Source organism: Cryptomeria japonica, chromosome 1, assembly GCF_030272615.1.
Source record: "Cryptomeria japonica chromosome 1, Sugi_1.0, whole genome shotgun sequence".
NCBI lineage: Eukaryota > Viridiplantae > Streptophyta > Pinopsida > Cupressales > Cupressaceae > Cryptomeria > Cryptomeria japonica.
Window position 1 is genome coordinate 144,529,141 of NC_081405.1, and position 21,205 is coordinate 144,550,345.

The 21,205-nt window shown below is 35.7% G+C and overlaps 1 protein-coding gene and 1 long non-coding RNA gene across 3 annotated transcripts in view; one reads left to right on the plus strand and one right to left on the minus strand.

Moving 5' to 3' along the window:
• LOC131027474 (kinesin-like protein KIN-7N) overlaps nucleotides 1–21,205 on the plus strand; it is a 95,575-nt gene that overhangs the window by 59,380 nt on the left and 14,990 nt on the right. For both annotated transcript variants that reach the window (XM_057957561.2, XM_057957567.2), the window contains one exon: nucleotides 11,715–11,972. In XM_057957561.2, coding sequence (XP_057813544.2) covers nucleotides 11,715–11,972 — 258 coding nt within the window. The remainder of the gene's footprint in view (nucleotides 1–11,714; nucleotides 11,973–21,205) is intronic.
• On the minus strand, nucleotides 15,552–17,170 carry LOC131027485 (uncharacterized). Its single transcript, XR_009102498.2, has 3 exons — nucleotides 16,904–17,170; nucleotides 16,021–16,130; nucleotides 15,552–15,917 (listed from the first exon to the last, which is right to left on the minus strand). It is a non-coding gene; the product is annotated as an uncharacterized LOC131027485 (long non-coding RNA).

The window sequence follows — 21,205 nt, forward strand, 5'->3', positions numbered from 1 at the left end:
CGATTGTCCTATTTTTCCTTTCAGCTATCCCATTTTGTTGAGGGTTATAAGGTATTGTTAACTCCCTCTTAATCCCTGAATTTTTACAAAACTCTTCAAATAATTCTGATGTGTATTCCCCCCCATTATCAGTTCTTAGGGTTTTAATTTTATTTCCTGTGTAGTTCTCTGTTAGTGATTTGAATTCTTTAAACCTATTAAGGATCTCTTCTAATTCTTTACATTTCAGAAAGTAGATCCAAGTTTTCCCAGAGTAGTCATTAACAAATATTACATAATACAAAAATCCCCCCAATGAAGGTACAGACATAGGTCCACATACATCAGAATGAACTAACTCTAAAATTTTACTTGTTTTCCTAGTACTATTCTGAAAAGCACCCTTACTATTTTTACATAGGGCACATCCAGTGCATGCCCCTGAATGATATTGCTTTAACTTAGGTAGACTTGTGAGAAGGTCTCCCATTGATGATAAAACTCTAAAATTTAGGTGGCCTAGTCTTCTATGCCAGATTTCATTTGCATCTGTAGTTTCATGAATTAGGGCTAAGTTGGGCTCTGTGCATAGCTCATACAAGTAGCCTTGTCTTTGACCAATTGTTTTAGCTTCCTTGATGGATGAGTTCTTTGGCCAAGCCAATACTTTGTTGTCCATGAAGGTTACTCTGTATCCATTGTCCTCTAGTGCTGATATTGAGACTAGATTTCTCTTGATGCGTGGAACATGTAGTACTCCTCTAAGTTGTAATGATACACCCGACTTTAGTTTGATGGTGCAGGTTCCAACTCCTTTGACTGGATGTGTAGAGTCATCTTTGATAGTTACTTCCTCATCATTCTCCTCTTTCATGGAGTCCAATATTTCTCTGAATCCTGTAATGTGTCTGGATGAGCCACTGTCGATCACCCAGGAGTTCACTTTGTTTGATGGTTGGTTTGTGAGTGCTGAATAGAGTACATACTTCTCGGAGTCCTCTTCCCTTTTAGATTTTCCTGTTTTGGCAAATGTGGCTTGCTTAGCTCTTTCTGGACATTTGGCAACATAGTGCCCAAATTTGTCACATCTGTAACATTGAATCTGAGAAAGGTCCTTCTTGAAGGTGTTTTTGCCGTGACGACTTTTTCTCTTCCTGAATTGCTTCTGCTTGCTTTTCTTGTTTGAGTTTGTATTTAGAACTTGAAGATCTTCATCTATATTCTTCTGTTTGATCCCTTTCTTATTTTGCCTTGATTCCTCTTGGAGATAGTTAGCCTTTATTCTATCGAATTTTGGGAATTCATCCCTTGCACTGATGCCTTGGACAAATGTTTCCCATATGCTAGGCAACCCATCTAGAGCAATGAGGGTTAATTCTTTGCTTTGGATCTCATATCTAAGGGTTGCCAGTTCATCCCTTAGGGCAGATATTCGCATGAAGTAGGCATTGACTGATTCTCCTTTTATCATGGCTATGTGATTTATTTCTCTTTTAAAGCCAAGGTTCTACTGGCATTAGATATCTCAAAAGCGTCTTCAAGTTCTTGGAACATGTTGAAGGCTGTTTCATGTTTCCTTATGATGGGCATGATATTGTTTCTTACCCCATCAACTATGATTTTAATAGCCTTATCATTTCCTTCTCTCCAAATTGCTTTGTTAGGTTCAATCTCAGGTTCTGCAGTTTCAGTCTTTACAAATGATTCGACTTTATTTTCTTTTAGAATCATTTGAATTCTGAATTTCCATGCTGAGAGGTCATCACCTCCTCCGAGTCTGTCTTCAAATCTGATAGCGCTAGCCATTGAGAGAATTGTGATGTTGAATATATGCTTGATTTGAATTTTACGTAAAATTAAACAACCTCAGGTTTGATTTAACTATAGCTCTGATACCATGTAAATGTTGTTCAATTTTCAATTCAATATGCAAGGTGTATTCTAATTTGTATTCTCTATATCTATGTATTATCTATCTCTATTATAATTTTGACTATCTTCTTTGTTTTGCAGGTGAGAGGAATATTTATCGATTTCAATATCCTCTTCACAAATATCAAATGATATATATATGCAAGAGGGGAGGATCAAGCAGTGCCTTGACCAGTCATGTCTTATGGACATGACTGATCAAGACACTACTTGATCGCACCCTTTGATATATATTATCAATCGGTGTTTCTTTAATTACCAGCCCGATACTAATCGGGGTCCAGGCAACTTAGTGTATATGCCAATCGGTATTCACGATGTATGCCAAATGATGTTTGCGTGGCATATTAACCGATGTGAATCGGTGTCTAAGTTAACTGACATCGATCACTAACTAAGGTTATATATGTCAAGCGATGCATACTTTGCCACGCGAAAGCAACTCGATAATCATTATTTGTTTATTGCTGGGAACAAATCCAATGTAAATCGTGATACATTGTTAACCTGATAGCTATCGGTGATCACCGATATGCCATGCTATAATATGATTATCGATATTGATCGACTAAGTATATTTGATATATAAATGAGGAAGGATTATCAAATGAAATAGCATGAAGTTTTCTTGATGGTTTATCGATAGGATAAATGATTGAATGAGAGCCTTCATTTATCTCTCATTCAATCATTTATCTTACCGAAGCTACCATGCATTAACAGCTTCAAATTAGGGATACCCGATTTCTGCTCTAATTGAGGTGGGATAGGGGTTAGAGATACTTGTTACTTTGACTGAAACCCAACTGGGGTGTTAAGTCGAACTGCTGAGAGAAATGTCTGATATTTATATAAAACCAGAATCCTTTGATTTATGCTTGAATGCTGCTTGGTATTTATAATTCACTATCTTCTCTGATCTGCATTCCTCTTCTGCCTGTATTCACTGCTGGATATGTTTGTTTGATTCTGAGTTTATGTCTTCCTTTAAATGGAGTTCTTAAATATTGACAATGGAAGGTTGTGTCCCGTTGATGTGTTTTTTAGGCACATGTGAACACAGAATAAAATACCAAGGTATCTTATCCTCTCTTGAACAAAGTCATTTAAATGCTGAAGATTAGCTTAAGGATCACGTGAGAGTTGAAGTACTCGCGACTCGGCTTGACTCGCCAAGCCTCTGAGAAAAAAACTTGGGAAAAACTTGGCAAAAAACTCGGCAACGTAAAAACACGCTTAATTTTAATAAAAAATGCATTTTTTTTGCAAAATTTAACGAGAAGATGCATCCAATGAGTCGATAAATGATAACAAAAAAAAAAACAAGCTGATTCTAGATATATTTAAATGCAAAGTGTCTACAAAATCGCATCCTCGTGAGGAATGCTGATGGCTGGAAGCAAAATAGTAAATAGTTTTTGTAAAACCCAAAGTAAATACATCATTACAAATTACAATTACAACTTCCTCTTCCTAGCTCTAGCTAAAACTATTTACTATTCCTCTTCCTCTTCCCAGTGGAGATGTTCCTAGTTCTGAGGGTGAGAGAAAGAGGGGTAGAGAGATAGTTCTAGATCTTGGTGGAGATCTACAAACGGGCAATATTTGAAATTTCATCATTCGTATTGATAGTTTGAAACTTTCAACTCTAAATGGTATAATACCAAGATTTCTTCAATGCTAATTATGTTGTTATATGGAGCCTAATGAGACTCGGAGGTTAAATTTTCCCTACTTCCATTAGCGTAGTTTCCCCCTATATTTTTCGACGGGGGTTTGGGGGCAGCGCCCCAAAGTTGGGGTCAAGGGGCATCGCCCCTTTTATTATTTTATAAAGGCGTCGGATGTTACAAAGTATAAGAAAGGAAAAAGACATATTGAAATGCCACTTATACCTAAATGTTATATATTCTAGTTTATTCTGATGAAGAGAACGAAACTGACCTGAAAAAACAAAAAAATGATAATTTTTTGACAGGTTTGGGCCTCTTTTTTTAGTCTAGCCGAGTTTTTTAAAGAAAATCGCCGAGTTTTTGCAAAAACTTAGCGATTACTCGGCGAGTTTTTGCTAGGAGTTAAATTCATAAAAAGTGATTGCTTCTTTGCCATTGGTGACTGTCGTGATGAAGAAGAACATCCAGTTCTTGAAGTAGAAAGCTTGTGGTGCGCGGACAAGTCGATTGAGTAGAGTGATGAAATTCCCAAATTCCTCTTTGAAATCAACTCTATGCAGTCTATTAGGCATCTTGCTTTTGCTTGCTCTACTCTTCGATAGCCAATACTTGTTGATTATCTCCGAACATGCTTCACAATCATCATCATAAACTTATTTAGCTCCTACGCTCTTGTAGATCATATTCCTCGGCTCAGGTAAGTGAAAGGCTTCACTGATGGCCGTCTCTGAAAGGTAGGCAAGCACTGTTCCATCTTTCAGCATTGTCCTCGTGTGAGAATTGTAATGCCTGGCACATTCAATCATCAACTCATAGCATTGCACTGCGGGAGGGAAGCCAACTATTTTCACTATTCCCTTATCTATCATCTTCCTTGCTATTGCAGTAGGTTGACTTGTGTACAACGAGCTCCCGAACTTCTTGAGATTAAATTTCCCAAGGTCTCCTATATTGCTCCAATGGGATGTGATCTTGGTCTCCAACGCATTGCTCTTCGAATCTTCTTTGATGAGGGCTTGACGAGTTCCAGCTTCACTAGGTTAGTAGATAGCTTATAATATCAATTCAAATCAATTTTAAACTCTAATAAATCTGAAACTAAATGCTAGCTAAGACTGATTTCTCTATCTTAACAAACCTATCTACACTTCCTCATGAATCAGCATCAATAAGAGAGGCCTGATTCAATGAATATATCGCAATTTGACTCTAATTAGAACTGTTTCCAATTTTTTTATCAGTCAAAATGCAACACTTACCTCTGATTTTTAATAGATTAACCTTGAATCTGATCAAAAGGTGACTGATAATATGGAGGAGTTCGCTGTAACTTGGACAATTTCGCCTTGTGAAGGATGAATTTGCTACACTTTAAGATGAATTTTGCTGCTCAATGATGGTATTCGATCCTCTAAATTATTGGATATGCATCTCAAATTCTCCTTTGTGAGTTGTGACTGAATTCGCTTTAGTGCTGATTGAATTTGCTGTCCTGCTGATGAAGTTCGCTAATCTGCTCCTGAAATTCGCTTATTAGAGAGGAAATTTGCTTTGAATTGGTAACTAAATGATTGCTCAAATCTCCTTATATAGGCGTCTAAATGAGGAGATGTGTCCTTTTAGGGTGAGGCCAACTTGATCTTGAGCAAATAGAATTAAACTTTCTCCCTAAAGAAGGCCGACCCACCAGTTATTAAAATATCTCCCCTTTTTGAATTTGAATTGTTTTCGGCACCAAATGTGTTTATAGTGGACTTACAACCGTCAAGAGGGAAATCGCACCTAAACAAGAGCAAAGGAAGGACTTTCTGCTCCATAGAAGTGATCAGTTAGTCAAAATTTGGTTCATCCTCTGCATTTTATTCATCAATTCAAACTTATGATTTGAATCGGTCACAAAGCATTAAGGAGTGCCTTAGAATGAACTTCGCTCCTATCCTTGAGCAATGGAAGAGCATTTCGCTCTCAAGGGGAGGCAATAGAACAAAAATACGCTCGTAATAGGGGGCAATGGAAGTTTATGATACTTAGCCAAATCCTTGTTCACTTGCTCATCAACTCATATTGAAGTCTTCATGCACAAAGGTCGTCAAATTTTCTTCATCAATAACCTTGTATATGATTTCGCTCTGAAATATAGGCAAAAGAAGTGATTTTCGCACCTAAGAAAGAGGAATGGAAATGATTTTCGCTCCAAAGGAGGAGCAATGGAAACTTTCTCTGAATCAAATTTGCTCTCTATCGACTCAAACTTGAGAAATTTGTCATTTAGCCAAGTGGGACTATCAAATCCACCTTAAGGAAGGTTTTACAAGCAATTTCGCTCCTAACATTAGGCAAAGGAAGACAAATTCACTCCCAATTAGGAGCAATGGAAATGATTCCCAAATTGAAGTTTGGCTCATCAACTTTCACTCTTAACAACTTGATGCATTGCATTATACTCGTGTAGGGTTCTTGGAAGCACTTTCGCTCTCATGGGAGAGCAAAGGAAGCTTTTATTTTTTCGCTCCTAGTGGTGAGCAAAGGAAGTTGTTTTTGCTTTGAGCCTAGAGCAAAGGAAATGGTTTCCAAACTTGTAGCTTAACTTTCTCCCTCACTTACCTTCACTTCATTGACTCAAACATTAAACTCTTCTAGCCACTCTTTCATGAAAACATGTCAAATCAACCTCAGGAAACTACTTAGGAAGAATTTCGCTCCTAAACAAGATCATTGACAGTGAAATTCGCTGCTAACAAGGAGCAAAGGAAGTAAACTTCGGTTCTGTCAGGGAGCAAAGGAAATCCTCTTATACTTAATCAAATTTTGCCTCTCATGGCCTCAAATGCATCGAATCAACTTAGAGGAGGAATCTATAAGCAATTTTACTCTTGAGAAGGGGTAAAGGAACAAGATTTCGCTCCCAATGAGGAGCAAAGGAAATGTTGTTCAAATTGATCCTCTAGCTTGATCTTGTCAATTCTTTGTCTTTGCATCAATTTAGACCTTGAGATTTTACCTTCCTAGTGTGTGAATGTATCAAATTAGACTTGAGGAAAGTTCTAGAGAGAATTTTGCTCCTGGAAGAGAGCAAAGGAAGTGAAATTTGCTCTCATTGAGAAGAAATGGAAATAGTTCTTGAGTTGAAGTTTAAACTCACTTTCACCCATCAATTTTGATTCAATCAACTTTAAGGCGTCAAACCATTCTCAATGTGGGGTCTTAGGATCAAATTCGTGCTCACTCAAGGGCAAAGGAAGTGGATTTCGCTTTAGTTGGGGAGCAATGGAAGTGCCCCTTGAAATGCAACCCCCCCTCATTCCTTGGTTAAAATCATGATAAACTTCACTTCCTTTATGATCAAAATGATGATTGAACCCTCAAAACTCACTCATTGCTCCAAATTCACTTAAGAAATTCACATCACTCTCAACTGAAAGCAATGGAAGAAGATTTCACTCCAGTTAGGGAGCAAAGGAGGATGCCTATACACTTGACCTAACTCAACCTTGATGATCATGCCTTGCACTCTTTGCTCAAATTGAGACATTTCATGATGATTAGAGGCGATTTCGGTGACTTGGGGGGTCTTGGAAAGGATTCGCTTCAGTTGGGGAGCAATGGAAGTTAAATTCGCTCCAACAAGAGCAATGGAAATTTTTTGGTACTTAGTCAAATTTTGCCTCCAGGAGTCACCTCCCACTATAACGTATATAAGTCACTTGGATGATAAAGGAAACACCTACTTTGTCGATTAGGTTTGATCTTGAAGGCTTCCTCCACCAATACCTCTTTCTCTTTATGCTCAATTTTGACCTCTCTCTTTCACTATTTTGCCATTACAGATCTTGAGCAATCGAGCTGACAATCATCTTTACCTTGTGTGAGATTTTGCCAAGATCAAGAGGCAATGGAAAGCACAAATAAGAGAGACAAAATATATGATAGAAATAAACTGTATTCTATCAAGATGAAAATACTAATCAACTGGATCATCAATCGTTCGTTACATACAATGAATATGAGCCTGCTTATATAGGCAAGGCTATATGGATATGTGAGCACACAAACATGACGTGGCTCAACAAGAAACAAGGGTAGGTAGGAAATAGGTGTGGGTAGGTAGGAGAAATAATATAATATTCCACATGAGGTGAATCACCCACTGGAGGTGGAATTATCACTCCACAATAAGTGGATATGATAAAGAAGTAACAAGATCAACACCATAAAAGGTGGAATTTCTCCTACACACACTATCCCAATGTGGCACAAACACCCAAGTGTCTCATACCCAAACTACTATGAAATGCATTTCCTAAGTAAACTTAAGTAAGGTGTAATAATATCCATGATGAATAATTATTTACACCAACACCCTGCTCACTCAAACTTGCATGGGAGACACTAGGCTGAGAGAGACTAGGACTTGACAAAAAAAAGGGGGGGTCCCCATTTTGATGGGGTGGTGTGTGAAATGATCACAACATGTCACTTCTTGTAGTCACCCTTCTCTTAAAAGTGGTGTCTCTTTTTAACGCCTTAAACTAATTGCTGCTGTTAACATATTGAAATTGCTACTTTAATTAATATTATTAAGATTTCTGAGATCACTGCTTTATAATGAGATTGCTGTTTGTGTAAACAATGTAATTGCTGCAACAGCCTTCTGCACTTGCTGGCTGCTCTCCTCCGCAATGTCTGCGATTAGCCTATCATTTATATGTCTTTTTGTCTTGGAAAGATGTTAAGGTCCGCCCCCAAGGGTTTATGTTTTATCTCATTTATTTCATTGTACATTTCATGAATAGAGGTGACTCTTACAAATAGGGGAACTTTATAGAATGTGGCGGCTATTCAAGTTAGAAGGTTGGCCTTTTAAATCTGTTCTGCTTTAAGGGGAGTGATACCCCTCTAAGCAGTCAGCTATTTAAGATAACAATATTATTATTAATTCTATTTAATATTATTTCCATATTTTAATGAGTTGGCCAGCATTTTACCTTATTTTTATCAAACTCAAGGGAGTTGGCTAGATATTAGAAAATTGTGATGTCTTATAAATGAGACAATTTTCTAATCAGTTATGTATATCAGATTTAGGAAGGTATCAGGGCGGGGGCATGACAAATCTATTAACAAGGTTGGACTTTGGTAAACTATAGTACTTGTGTTGATAACTTATCCACTAATATTTTTACCCTATATGAAAGGAATTAATATATTGGTAGTTGCGTTAATAATCTCTACAAGAAAACATACTCTTTTGTATATCAAAGGAATTAATAGTGCCTCATTTGTCTCTACCTTTACTCGAGGTTTGAGTTAAGTCCCTTCTTTTTGTTGTAAGTCACGATGCTTGATACATTGATTTTTTACAAAGCAATTTTAGTTGTAGGTCCACACTTTTGAGGAAATTTTCAATAGCGATTGACTTTAGATATATGCACTTGTGCATAAACAAGCATACCTTGGGACAATGCAACTTTTTAACAACCTAATGGAAGCTGTCGGTATTGAATTTCACAACGATGTATTTAAGAAAATTTTTCTTTACATAAATGTTTGAATTAAGAAAAGACTAACCTCTAATGGAGAGAGTAAAGAATGTTGCGTTGCAAAGACTTCCACATATTGAATTTTCATTCATGATTTTTGGATGATTGTTGGAGAGAAAAGTCCAAAGATTAAGTTTGGCAATGTGAATAAGTGTAGTTTAAAGCTATTTGATTGAATAATACATGTAAAGTAACTTGGGTGGAAGACAAGAATGTTATTAATTATATAAGAACAATACACATATCATGGCTTATAGGAATTAGCTTTTACCATCTTTGTATTTATAGAACACAAACATTGTGCTTGGTAAAGTGTCATATTTTTTATGAGGAAGATTCTTTTTGCTGTAGAATTGTTTAAATGTAAGTTAGCTTTTGGAACACACACACAAGCATATGCACATTTTTTTTATAAGAGTTTATGAGCCATAAATTTTTCTGGTTCTATTGATTGAGCCTATACTATACTATAAGAAGATATTTCTTAACCTAGATTAGAAGATTGGAACCATTAATGGGTTGTTTTACATGAACTCATAGAGGTGGGATTCAAAGTGGCTCACTTGATACACAACATGTCGGATTGTAGTTTTAACAATAAATAATAATTACATATGCTATACACCTTTCTGAGAATATGCTTTCAGTTTTTAACATAATTGACAATCTTTAGGAATGGTGATATAGGTGGTGTCACATGGAGATGCTCTAATGTAATGTCCCTTATTGGGACTTTAATTTGCCCTAGAATTCCCAAATAAGGTATGGACGATATTTAGGAATGCAAATTGTCAACTTTATATCTTGATTTAGAGCTTGCAACTAGGTTAGTTGTCATCAAGAAAGATGAATAAGCATATCATCCTAGTAAAGTTACAAATAGAATTCTACTTATCATTATAGTTTACATAATGTACATTTGGGATTACCTCAAGGCTTTTTCCAACAACCCATCCACATTATGAAGCACCATGGGAGATCATACAAGGCGCCTTGAGCCTATCCATCAAGCCTAGGAGCATGGAATGAAATACCTAATTTGGCCCCCAGCCCCACTTGGGGTTATTCTACTTGAATGGACTCTTATGCTACTTGCATTCCTTGTATGTACATTCTCACCTCCATAATGGGATGACGAATTGGCTATAAATTTTATACGACTCTTCATCATCATTAATTATGCATGAATTCCTACTTCATTATTAATTATGCATACATTAGAAGCAATAGATTATCTGCATACATTCCTACTTCATTATTAATTATGCATACATTGGAAGGAATAAATTATCTGCATACATTCCTACTTCCTATCAAATGGAAGACATAACAAATCAACCAAATCATATTGCAATGCTTTATACTTCATACCACAGTATTTGATAAGTATATGAACTGCTATTTGATAGATGAATTCTGAGTCTGCAAACTCTTGTTTGATCGAATGCTGATTTTCACTTCTTCGATGATCCTCCTTGAAATGTTGTTCTTGATTTATACTCCTCAAGATGGAGTGAAGGGTTGTGTTTCCTAATGGGTCATGACCCTCCTAGAAGTGGCGCCTCTTCCTAACATGTCTCTTACCCTTTCATTTATTAAACTGCTGCTTGTTAACTTTATGAAGTTCACTTCTTAACAAACTTGTGCGTTACTTATTGTATATGGGTCTCTGTATGCTTTAGTTTAGGCAGCAATGGAATAAATCTGTCTGGGCCGATTAGTATGCTAATCAAATTATTTGATCTTGCTACTTGATCCTTAGCCTAGATCTCAGAAAATTGAGAAGTCTTATAAATAAGCCATTCATGGCAGGGGCGTGACATCTAAGTCCAAATTTGAACTTGGGTTATTTCAATGATGAGATTGATTGTCAACCACCACACAACAGCACAACTTGACAAACTAATCTGGAGTTAAATATTATGGCAGAGCATATAGAGATGTTAAGGATTGGCTTGGGTTTGTAATATTTTAAAAAACGAGTCTTACCTCAAAAATCCCTTCTTGTGACCCGTAGGATTGGGCTTAGGTCCATTCATAACCATAAGTTTGACCCCTCATCTATGTCTCTGTGTGGCTGCATCAACTTGGATTGGGACCTAGCCTTACTGTCTCAAAATCATTGCTTATCGGTTTCCCAAATTCTTTCGGGCTTTATACTGATACTAATGCAACTTCATCTTTGTGGCAGGTCCGTAACAAAATAGTTTACTAATATTAATTATTGATTTATATACCAGGTTAAGGGTCATCACACATTTTGTTGTCTTGAATAGTACACAATTGAAAAAAAACTAAAGTCAGATTATTTTTGTGTTCGTTTTTAAATAGGATGCTAATACTTCTCTTTTAAGCAGTTTCCTCTATTTTATGCATTGTGAATGTTTTGAAAAGTATTTTTTTGAGCTTTCAAGATGGTATATAAGCATGTCTTTCAAAATATACATGTTTTAGTAAAACTTCATAATTAAGTAGACATTGGCATCAATAAATGTTTTAAAGTAATACACAATATTCTAATATAGTGGTTAGAATTTTACCTTTTATTCTACAAAAATAACTAATGATTTGTTTTTTTTCTCTTACACAGGCATGTAGTTTGCATCCAAGTGAAGAAACCATTACAATCAGAAGTGATACAGCTTGTGTTCTAGCAAGATTTGAGGATCTTTTGTGTGGAGCTGAAAACAATTGCTATCAATCAACCAATGAAGAAATTATTCCACCAAATTTTGTTAATGTTGCCGATGATGACACTTGGATTGGTTTGAATAATGTTACAACAATTGCTGAACCTGCATTTTTTGAATTTCCTAGAGATGAGCAATATAATTTTGGGACCATGGAGGTAAGCACTTTTGTATTGTGGAAACAAATAGATTATTGGTTTCTTCTTTCTTTGTTGTATAAATTTGGTTTCACGATGTATTTCTGAAGTGTTTTATTTTAGTTTATAGTAGAAGCTATTATCATGGAGTACCATTGTTTCCCATTTCAATCATTTGATGGGACTTTAGTGCATGCAAATCTCTTAGCCTTTTTATTATTTTTCTATTTACTAGCACTTATTTTGGATTTGGTAAGAAAAAAAAATTGCTATTAAAAATACGTGTAAATTTTTGTGCTTAAAATATAAAATTACAAGTTTATTAGTGTATTTTTCCAATTATTTTATCTTGTCGATTAGACATGAGAACTCAAGGAAAAAATCAATGTAATTTATATGATATATCTAAGGAACTTCTTCGGGTAGTTTCACATTTTTCAAAGGGATGGTTTTGAAATTAAGAAACTTCATTGGAAGTCCCTTGATATCTAGAAACACCCCCATATCTGTTTTGGAGATGTGGATGCATTTTAGATACAAAAGATGAACTCCAAGGGTTAATGCACAAGTCTTAGGTTAACTATGCTGCCAAGTCAGATTTGCACTTTTCACCCATCTCATTGTTTCTTATACTTGTGCCTCCAAGATCTTTTTGAGTATATAATTTTTTGATGGATTATAAGAGGAAATCTTATTTTTGGTCTCCCTGGCCTCGCTAGAAAAATAATGTTGTGTTAGTTTTTTGGTTAAGCTTTTTGGGTGCCTTAAGAATGAGAATTAGTAAACATGGCTCTTGAAGCTGTCATTAACATCAAAGAAAAGAAGTTAATAAATGAGAGCATTAACAAGTACTTAGTGTGTTTTAAGAATCTCCCTCTAGAATATGTTATGTGGGAAGGTGTATGTATTCTTGAGCCTCTAGGATTGCAATTGCTTTAGGACAAGCAATTGAGGAAGGATGGATCGTGATGTCCCTTTCTCAAAAGCATAGTTCCATGGATTTTTTTGATGGGTAGGTGGGGGGATAAGGGGATGGGTTTCGAGGATGAAGGGACCTAAGTTTGGGGATTATGACAAGGGGTGACTGTAATGTTCCCTTACTAACTAGTTTAGTATGGTGGACAGTTAGCCTATCCAGTGGGTTCCCTTAGGCTAATTTGTTAGGGTTGGGAACTTTGGAGACTATTTATCCAGTAGAATGGCAGTATCAGATGACTAGTTGAGCTCCAATAGTTATTATGAGCCTAATGCCACTTTCTACACTAGTTTCATATGGGTTCTCTAATACTGAGGCATTGACGGAGGCAGCTGTCTGGTTACTATTTTTAGTATTATTGGTGGATGCAGATTCTGGAGCTATCTTGATATTTGATATAGTTTGATGGTTTTAAATAAAATAACAATAAATTATTAATTAATAAAGTTAAATAATTTAATTTAACATTATTTTTATTTTAAATTATTAAACAAAAGGACTATAGTAGCGCCCAAAAATTAGAGAGTTTTTATTTATTAAAAGGGGTCTTTTTGAAAGTGGATGCCACTTTATGCGGTAGACATAAGGTTTTTAAATAAAATAAAGTCATAACCCCAACTGGGGTGTTGGATTTGGGGAGTCTATTTAAGATGTTTCTTGAGATCATTTTGAATATGTGGGATTTGATATTTGACATTGCTCTTCTTGTGGAGAATATTGTTCTTTCTAGGGTTTGTGAGGACGGAATCCCTTACAAATGACATTCTCCACATTGTTGAAAGACATAATCTGGAGGATTTCTCGGTGTTTTCATTCAGGAAACGCAGTTGAACTGATTGGAGACTCATACATTACTAAAGTTTCATTGCAAATCTGATTGAGGAGAATTGATTTGGAGGAGTTTCTTGAGTTGTTCTTGCTGGTTGTACATGTGCAGAAGGGCATGGAGTTTCCAATGGCTTGGTTGGCTAGGGTTTGGAGGGTCTATTATGCTGTTTGGGATCAGCCAAGGTTGGAGAATACAGAGACACCATCGCATTGGCCATTGAGGGTGATTTTGGAAGTGTGGCGTCCACTTATGGTAAAGCTAGTTTGCATATTTTGTGAACAGCTCAAACTGGTGTGTTTGAAATAGATATGTAATGCTATTATCTGGGTTGTTCCTCCTTTTGAGAAAAAATGCATTTTTATATCAGAAATTAAATCTGGAATATGTCAGCCTTATGTATTTTTGAGTATTGTAAAAAATCTGAGTTATTGGTTTGTTGCAAATATTTCTATTATTTGCACTTTATTTATCATTCTAAAACCATTGCATACACAAACCAAAAAAAAATAAAAATTAAGGTAAACAGGTCAGCATACTGCAGCGTTGTCAGAGCAATGTATCCTGCCATCCTGGAGAATACAATATGACAGAGCAGTGATATGTCAGGTTGGGAACAATTGCCTTTTCCACTACATTATCGCAAGAACATGTTTGCTCCAAATTTAGTTGTAGAACAACATGTAATGTCCCCATTTGGGATTTGCCTTAATTTAACCCTGAGACATCAATTTTAACTTAAAGTGAGAGTTGTAATATATTAATAAACATAATTTTACCTAAATTGAATACATTTCATTATAATAATTGACTTAAAATTCTAAGATTAGTTCGGAGGATGGAACTTATCTTGATAATTTTCTCTGATTTGTACCCTTGAGATATATGCCTCAACGTTCACATTGCTTCTGCTCAACTGAGCCTTCAGATTAGAGTCATAATAAAATAGATTCTCAATAACTTATGCTATAGTTCTCCCTTTCAACTTGATCTTCCAATGCGATGAAATGACTATAAGTCTGCCACACAATTCTCTTCACAAAGTAGTTCTTTATATCAGCTTTGAGACTGCTATAGATCTGGTCACAAGTCTGATTTATAGAGATCACAATCTCCTCCTTGTAATCTGCTTGTCATATACACTTTGAATTAAACTTTTTATATAATGAATTATTCCCTTGGTGAATGTATTCCCACTATACACTTACAACCCGCTCTCCCAAATATAATCCTTTTTTTTTTATATTTCTCCTCATGCATCCAAGCTTGGTATCCCTCCCTCTCTACTTGGGCACTCAGATTTGGATAAGATAGATACTTCCTCTCTCTCCACACATCTCTCATTCTATTTTATATCTTTAATTCCCATAAGAGTTGCCTCACTTCATTTGAGGAGAAATATCTCTTTGTTTATTAATAAACATAATTGTTGACTCAGACACATTTTTGTTACTGTTTATCCTTTAATTACTGACTTGCCTCTCCTTAGCATTTGCACCCCTTTTTATAAATCGATGTCAAAGATAATCATAATTATCCTAATCAAAGAAACATTAATCGTTTGGGGAATTAATCGGCAAACCAAAAGTATAAGATTTTTTGAAAAAATCATGAAAAAATCGGGAAAAAATGGCATTTACACAAAAACGTAAAAATTGCAGAAAAACAGTCAAAAACTACTTTTTAAAAATATTTAAGGGCATTTCCATAGCATAGAGATATTGTAGTCAAATAAATTAGACACTTCAACACATGAATTGTAGAAAATAGATTTTTCGTTGTTTAAATTCATATCGCTAATTACATTGCACAAAAACGTACCACAACATTAATGATATCTAGATGGTGATAGATGTCAAAATGTCGATTACAATATAGTTTGTGACTTTGTACAAAGCCAACCTGTAAACTAAGTACTAAATTCTAAAAAATCAACTATAGAAAATGACATGCTCTAGGGCAACAGGCTCTGATGATGAAGCTCCCGGGTGAAAGCCTCTCTTAGATCGATTGAACCTTTCAGGATCCCAATTGGCTTCCCTCATGATATCAAAATCTTCAGACTCAAGTGGAGTATCATGATCATCATCATCATCAACAACAATCAACTCACACTCTGGATCTATCTCATCAAGGTCAATTGGCGAGTCTTCCTCAATAGTTCCTGATTTTTGCCATGTAGAAATTAGTCTTTGCCTTACAAGTGAGAAACATAATGAATAGTGAATACAATTTCAACTATTGCAACTATATGTTAATATTCTCACCTTGAGCTTTCTTTATCTTCAAGCGGAGGTTGTGGTGAACGAATACCAAGTCATTCATTGGTTGTTGTGATAGGCGGTTGCGTTTCTTGGAATTTATGTGCTCAAAAACACTACAATTATGTAGAGTTACCATGGAATCGCTCAGGGGAACAACGAATATAGTGAATACAGTTATAAAGTCATTCTGCACATTAAAGTTAATGCCATATCTCCCTTGACAAAGCAAATAACAATGTCAGCTGTCATGAAGCAGTAGCCACAAATTCAATGACAAAGCAAACAAAATTTCCAGCATTCAGGAAGCAGAACCTCATTCTCTAACATGTTAGAACAATATTTTTTTGAGAGCTTAGCTTCTTGTATAAAAGAAGGCTTTAATTGCATAATAGATGTACAAAAGTTTATAATTACTTTCTAAAATTCAGTCAGAGATGAAAATGAAATGGGCAATGACTCACTGGAAACAAGGAATATGTAATGAACAATGGTCCTCAGAATGATTAAGAAATCCAAAAGGATCATTGATAGATGTCAATGTAGTATTGGCAAGATAAAATTGATCAAGATCCAAATAAGACGAGATCACAGGGATCTTGGAAACTGGATATAAGAATTTTAAGGCCATAAAATCAAGACATATAGTATCTAAACTAAGGAATATAGTATCTAACGGATTACATAGAATAGAAATATATAAATATAATATAATACATACGTAACAGTTTAAAGCTTACAATTATATAACATGTTACATATAACATATACTCAGTTTAAAGCTAAGTATCTAAAAATCGGTATTAAGCTTAGTATGTAGTATGTATTTAACATTAATATATTCGCAGATTGGGAATAATGAAGCCGAGAAGATTTGCAGTGTAAATACCTTACAAAATGAAGTCGAGAAGATTCACCCTTTGTCGCGCGACTAAAAAACGCCTTCTCTTTGCTTCCCTTCAAGTTCAACTTCGTTCTCCTAACCCTTGCCCACGAGCTGAGTGTAACCTGGACAAAAACGACTATTTATCGAATTTTGCAGACGTTTTAGGGTTTCACAGCTTTTATTTTTCGTCTCTTTTTTGTCGTGCGATGAATCACGATTATTTCGGGTTTTTTTTTGCGATTAACATTGAAAAAATCGTTGAAAAACCGGAAAAATCCGGTCAACGATTTGTCCGATTTGTTGGGGGAATAAATCGTCAGCGACGCCGATTGCAGATTAATCGCGATTTTTTCACGACTTCTGTTTCTTTGATCCTAATCGCTGCTCATGGAATTACTTGGTTGATCAAGTCGTGCATCTTCTTTATTCTTTCGGGCGTGCTCCTTAATATAAATTGTTGTTAACGATATTACCACCTTCTCAATGATCATTTGTTTTAATCATTATAAGATTCATTGCATATGCTGATTGCATATATAACGTGCAGTGATCTTTAATTACTGCTTATCAATGATATACAAACTATTCCTGTTGTAGTCCCATTACCATGAATCTTCTGGGGTATTTGCTACATATAATATGAAGTCGTTGTTAGAATTCTTTACCCAATCTGTAACTATCCCCCTATCTGAATACGTATATCACATCGTTGATTATATGTATTACATTTCTTTTGTCCTCAGCAAATCGCTGGTCTTTTTCAGTGGTTATGTGATTTGTTTCTTCACTGCACCCTTTTAATTATTTATGATATCAATCCTTGTTTGCTTCCTAGACTAAGTTAAATTTAATTAGTTTTGATTATATTACTAAATATCACTGTCTATTGTGAGGGGAGAATCTCTGACACCAGTAGTTTAGGATGATTGCTATTCTATTATATGTTGTTTTTCTAAATTTATTTATTATTATATTTGTTTTCTAATTACTTTGTTATTTTGTCAATAATATAATATTGTAAAATTATACTATTATTTGATAAATATGAAATTAATGTTAATATTTAATAAAAATAAGGTATATATTAAATCTTGTTTATTATTATTATTAAGATTTTATTTAGTTCAGTCTATTCATTTATTTGGTTATATATATATATATTAATTGTATTATTATTTAATATTAAATTTTATTTTAGAGCGAGCATCATCACGATTGGATTGTTTAGATGGGGACATTACACAACATAGGGTAGTAGAGAGATAAAACACAAAAAATATGGGTGATAGGAATGCAAGAGATCTAGAGAAGAGAGATTTATAAACCTGTTGGATGCTTTAGTTAGAGGGCAACAAGTTGCAGAGCAGAGAGCACAACAACAAAATCAATGGTTATGACTCTTGTTTGAATTAATGGCTTGACAAATGGGAGTGAATAATGGTGCCGAAAATGCTATTAATCCAAATAATGTCAATAATACTAATATGGGAGGCAACAATGGAGGCAAAAATGGAGAGAACTCAGGTCACGATGGAAAACTAAATCAACAAACAAGAACTATCAACTTGAGGCCTCTTATGCCTACCTTTTCACCCAAGTGGTGTAGGAGCACCTAGGACTTAGGCTCATAGTCCTTCTACAATTTTGGCTTGTACTGACCTTAGCCAAGTCAGGTTTCTAATAAGGACTCTAGGAGGGTCCAAAGTGTGTGTAATATTTGGTTTGAGTCAAGTGTAGGCCTAGTTGAGTTAGTTTTCTGTCTAGGTTTGCACTTTGTGAGTAGGTGTTAGTTTGAGTAGTTAAATTGCCTTCTTGATGGTCAAAAGAGGCGTAACTTGTTGAGAGCATTAGAGAGGTTTAAAATAGTCTTAGGAATGTTGAAAAAGACATGAATGATGATATGTGATAGGTTGCCTAAGTTGGAAAGGCAAGATTTGAACAATTGTAAAAGATGTCATGACAACTTTTCATGACAAAATTTGTCCTAAACTAGCTAGCGGTGAAGTTAGGGTTGAATCATTGCCCTAAGATGCCTCCATACGTGGAGATGCCTATATAAACCCTCTTTTGTACGGAGACAAGGCTTAGATGCATGGTATTTTGAGTTTGACAATCTGAAACTACTCATTTTCAGATAGTTAACACTGTTATCTTTTGTTTCTGCTTTGAACAATCACTAGAAATGGATTAAAACCATTGTTCCAAGATTGGTTTTGGGTTCCTTGTTGTGTCGTAGTACTGTTCTATCAATTTCATGCTTTGTTGTTAAGTTTTGTTAGTGTATTTACTGTTTTGTTCCTAGACGGCCAATTTTGGCTTGTAAATAGCAAACTATGTAAAAATGGGTGCCCCATAAAATCCCACTGTGGAAACTTCACACCCTGTTGGGACATGGTTGGCAACCCAATGTATATTGTATATATGCAAGGAGGAGCACTGGAAATGAAGGCAACTATTGTTACCACCTTATCCTAGGCGAGTCCAGGAGCAACCCGGCTAGAGAAAACAAGGTGTAAACTGGATGTATATTGCAAGGGTGACTTCAAATCTAAACTCTAGCATTTGACATTGAAGGATAGGTCCATTCAGAGTTCCAATTGAGAGGAGAAGCTTTGACAACCTTATTCCATAGCCTTACCCCTTTGTTGAACAGTCACAGCCAGTTGAAGCCTAGAAACCCTAACCAAACCCCATTTTTTGGATTCGGGCACTGTACGACAATTTAGGGGACTAAACCCAGAAAAATATTTTGAGGATTGATGAGTGATTGAAGAATCATATAACTTATTGCAGGGTCTTTTGGACCGATTCACTCAAAACCCTTAAAAACCGGATTTAGGAGGCCTAATTGGGGCTTGTCCTTGTAGCCCTATTTCTAAGCAATTTTATGAAATCGGTAAGGGAATTGAAGATTGCAAAACCTCAAATGGACCTAGTTGATCTCATTTCATGGTAAATACCACCTCCACACCTCTGCAATGTCTCATAACAGTATGGGGGTGAAAAGTGAGAAGTTGACAAGGTGTTGTCAAGGTTGCAAGATTGAGTATATGAGAAGCATATTGAATTGGTAGAGTTCCTAGTCAAAACACTTGTTGCAAACACCTTAAGATTGGCAAAGAGAGAGTCCTAGTAGAGATTGAGAAGGACTTGGAGGTCTTGAAGCATAGCTAGACCTGGTGAGGTTGGTGGAATTGAGCAACACCAACTAGGTGAAGTGTGAGCAAACTAGTGGAACCCTATCACCAAGGCACCAACACAAGTTGATAATGAGCATCACATAAAAGATTTGCAGGATCTGTTTAGACATGATTAGGAGAGTTGAGCTCTTGATTTCTAGGCTGCTATATCATTGAGGGACTATATTAATGTTAGGATGAAACATAGATCGCTCACTAGTGGTAGAACACAATTATTATTTGCAGGAAAGAGTGGGAAAGTTGACTCTTCCTTATTATGATGGCTCATGGAAGACTTTTGCTTGAGCTTGGATTTAGAAGGTAGATACCTATTTTCAGCTCAACCCTATGCTAGAGGAAGAGGCGCTTAAGTATGCAACGATACATCTTGATGGCATTGTACAGGAGTGGTGACATCATGGATGATCACCATGGGGTATGATCGGATCACCTCTTATGTTCAGTTTACAAAGAGGTTGATTGAAAGGTTTGATAAGTAAGTTTCGGAGTTACATTTTAAGGAACTACCTATTGTGACCTATTTCACACATCGCCCTATCGCAGATGGGGACCCCCTATTTTTGCTTTTTAGGGTTTTGTCCTAGCTTTGCAGTTTCATAAATCCATTTTCTCTGAGAGTTTTGAAGTCATCCCGAGCCAAAAAGAGAAATCATGCTCAGATTTGTGTTTGAATGCAGTCAAACTGCTTAGAAGGTTTGAAGGGCAAGGATCGCAATTGCTTTGGGTCATTTCTGATAACTTTCTATTTTTAGGAACTTCTGCTTTTTTGCTTTTTTCTAAATTTGGAAAGTTTTGTTTTTGGCACTTTGGGCCCAATCCGGGAAGCAGTTTTTTTGGTATGCTTTTTGCTTTTTTGCTTTTTTGCTTTTTTTTTGCTTTTTTGGAAAGTAGGATTAGGGTTTTGTTCCTCAAGTCATTTGATCAATGTCCATGTTGTCAGAATCGGAAAATTTGCTCTCTAAGTGCAAAAAGCAAAGTAAAAACCCTAATTAGAGTCTTGTTCCAAAAGATCATTCCTTAGGCCATATGACCAGTGCCCATGTCTTCAGAACTAAAAAACTATGTCTCCAAGTACAAAAAGCAAGGTGAAAACCCTAATCTAGGG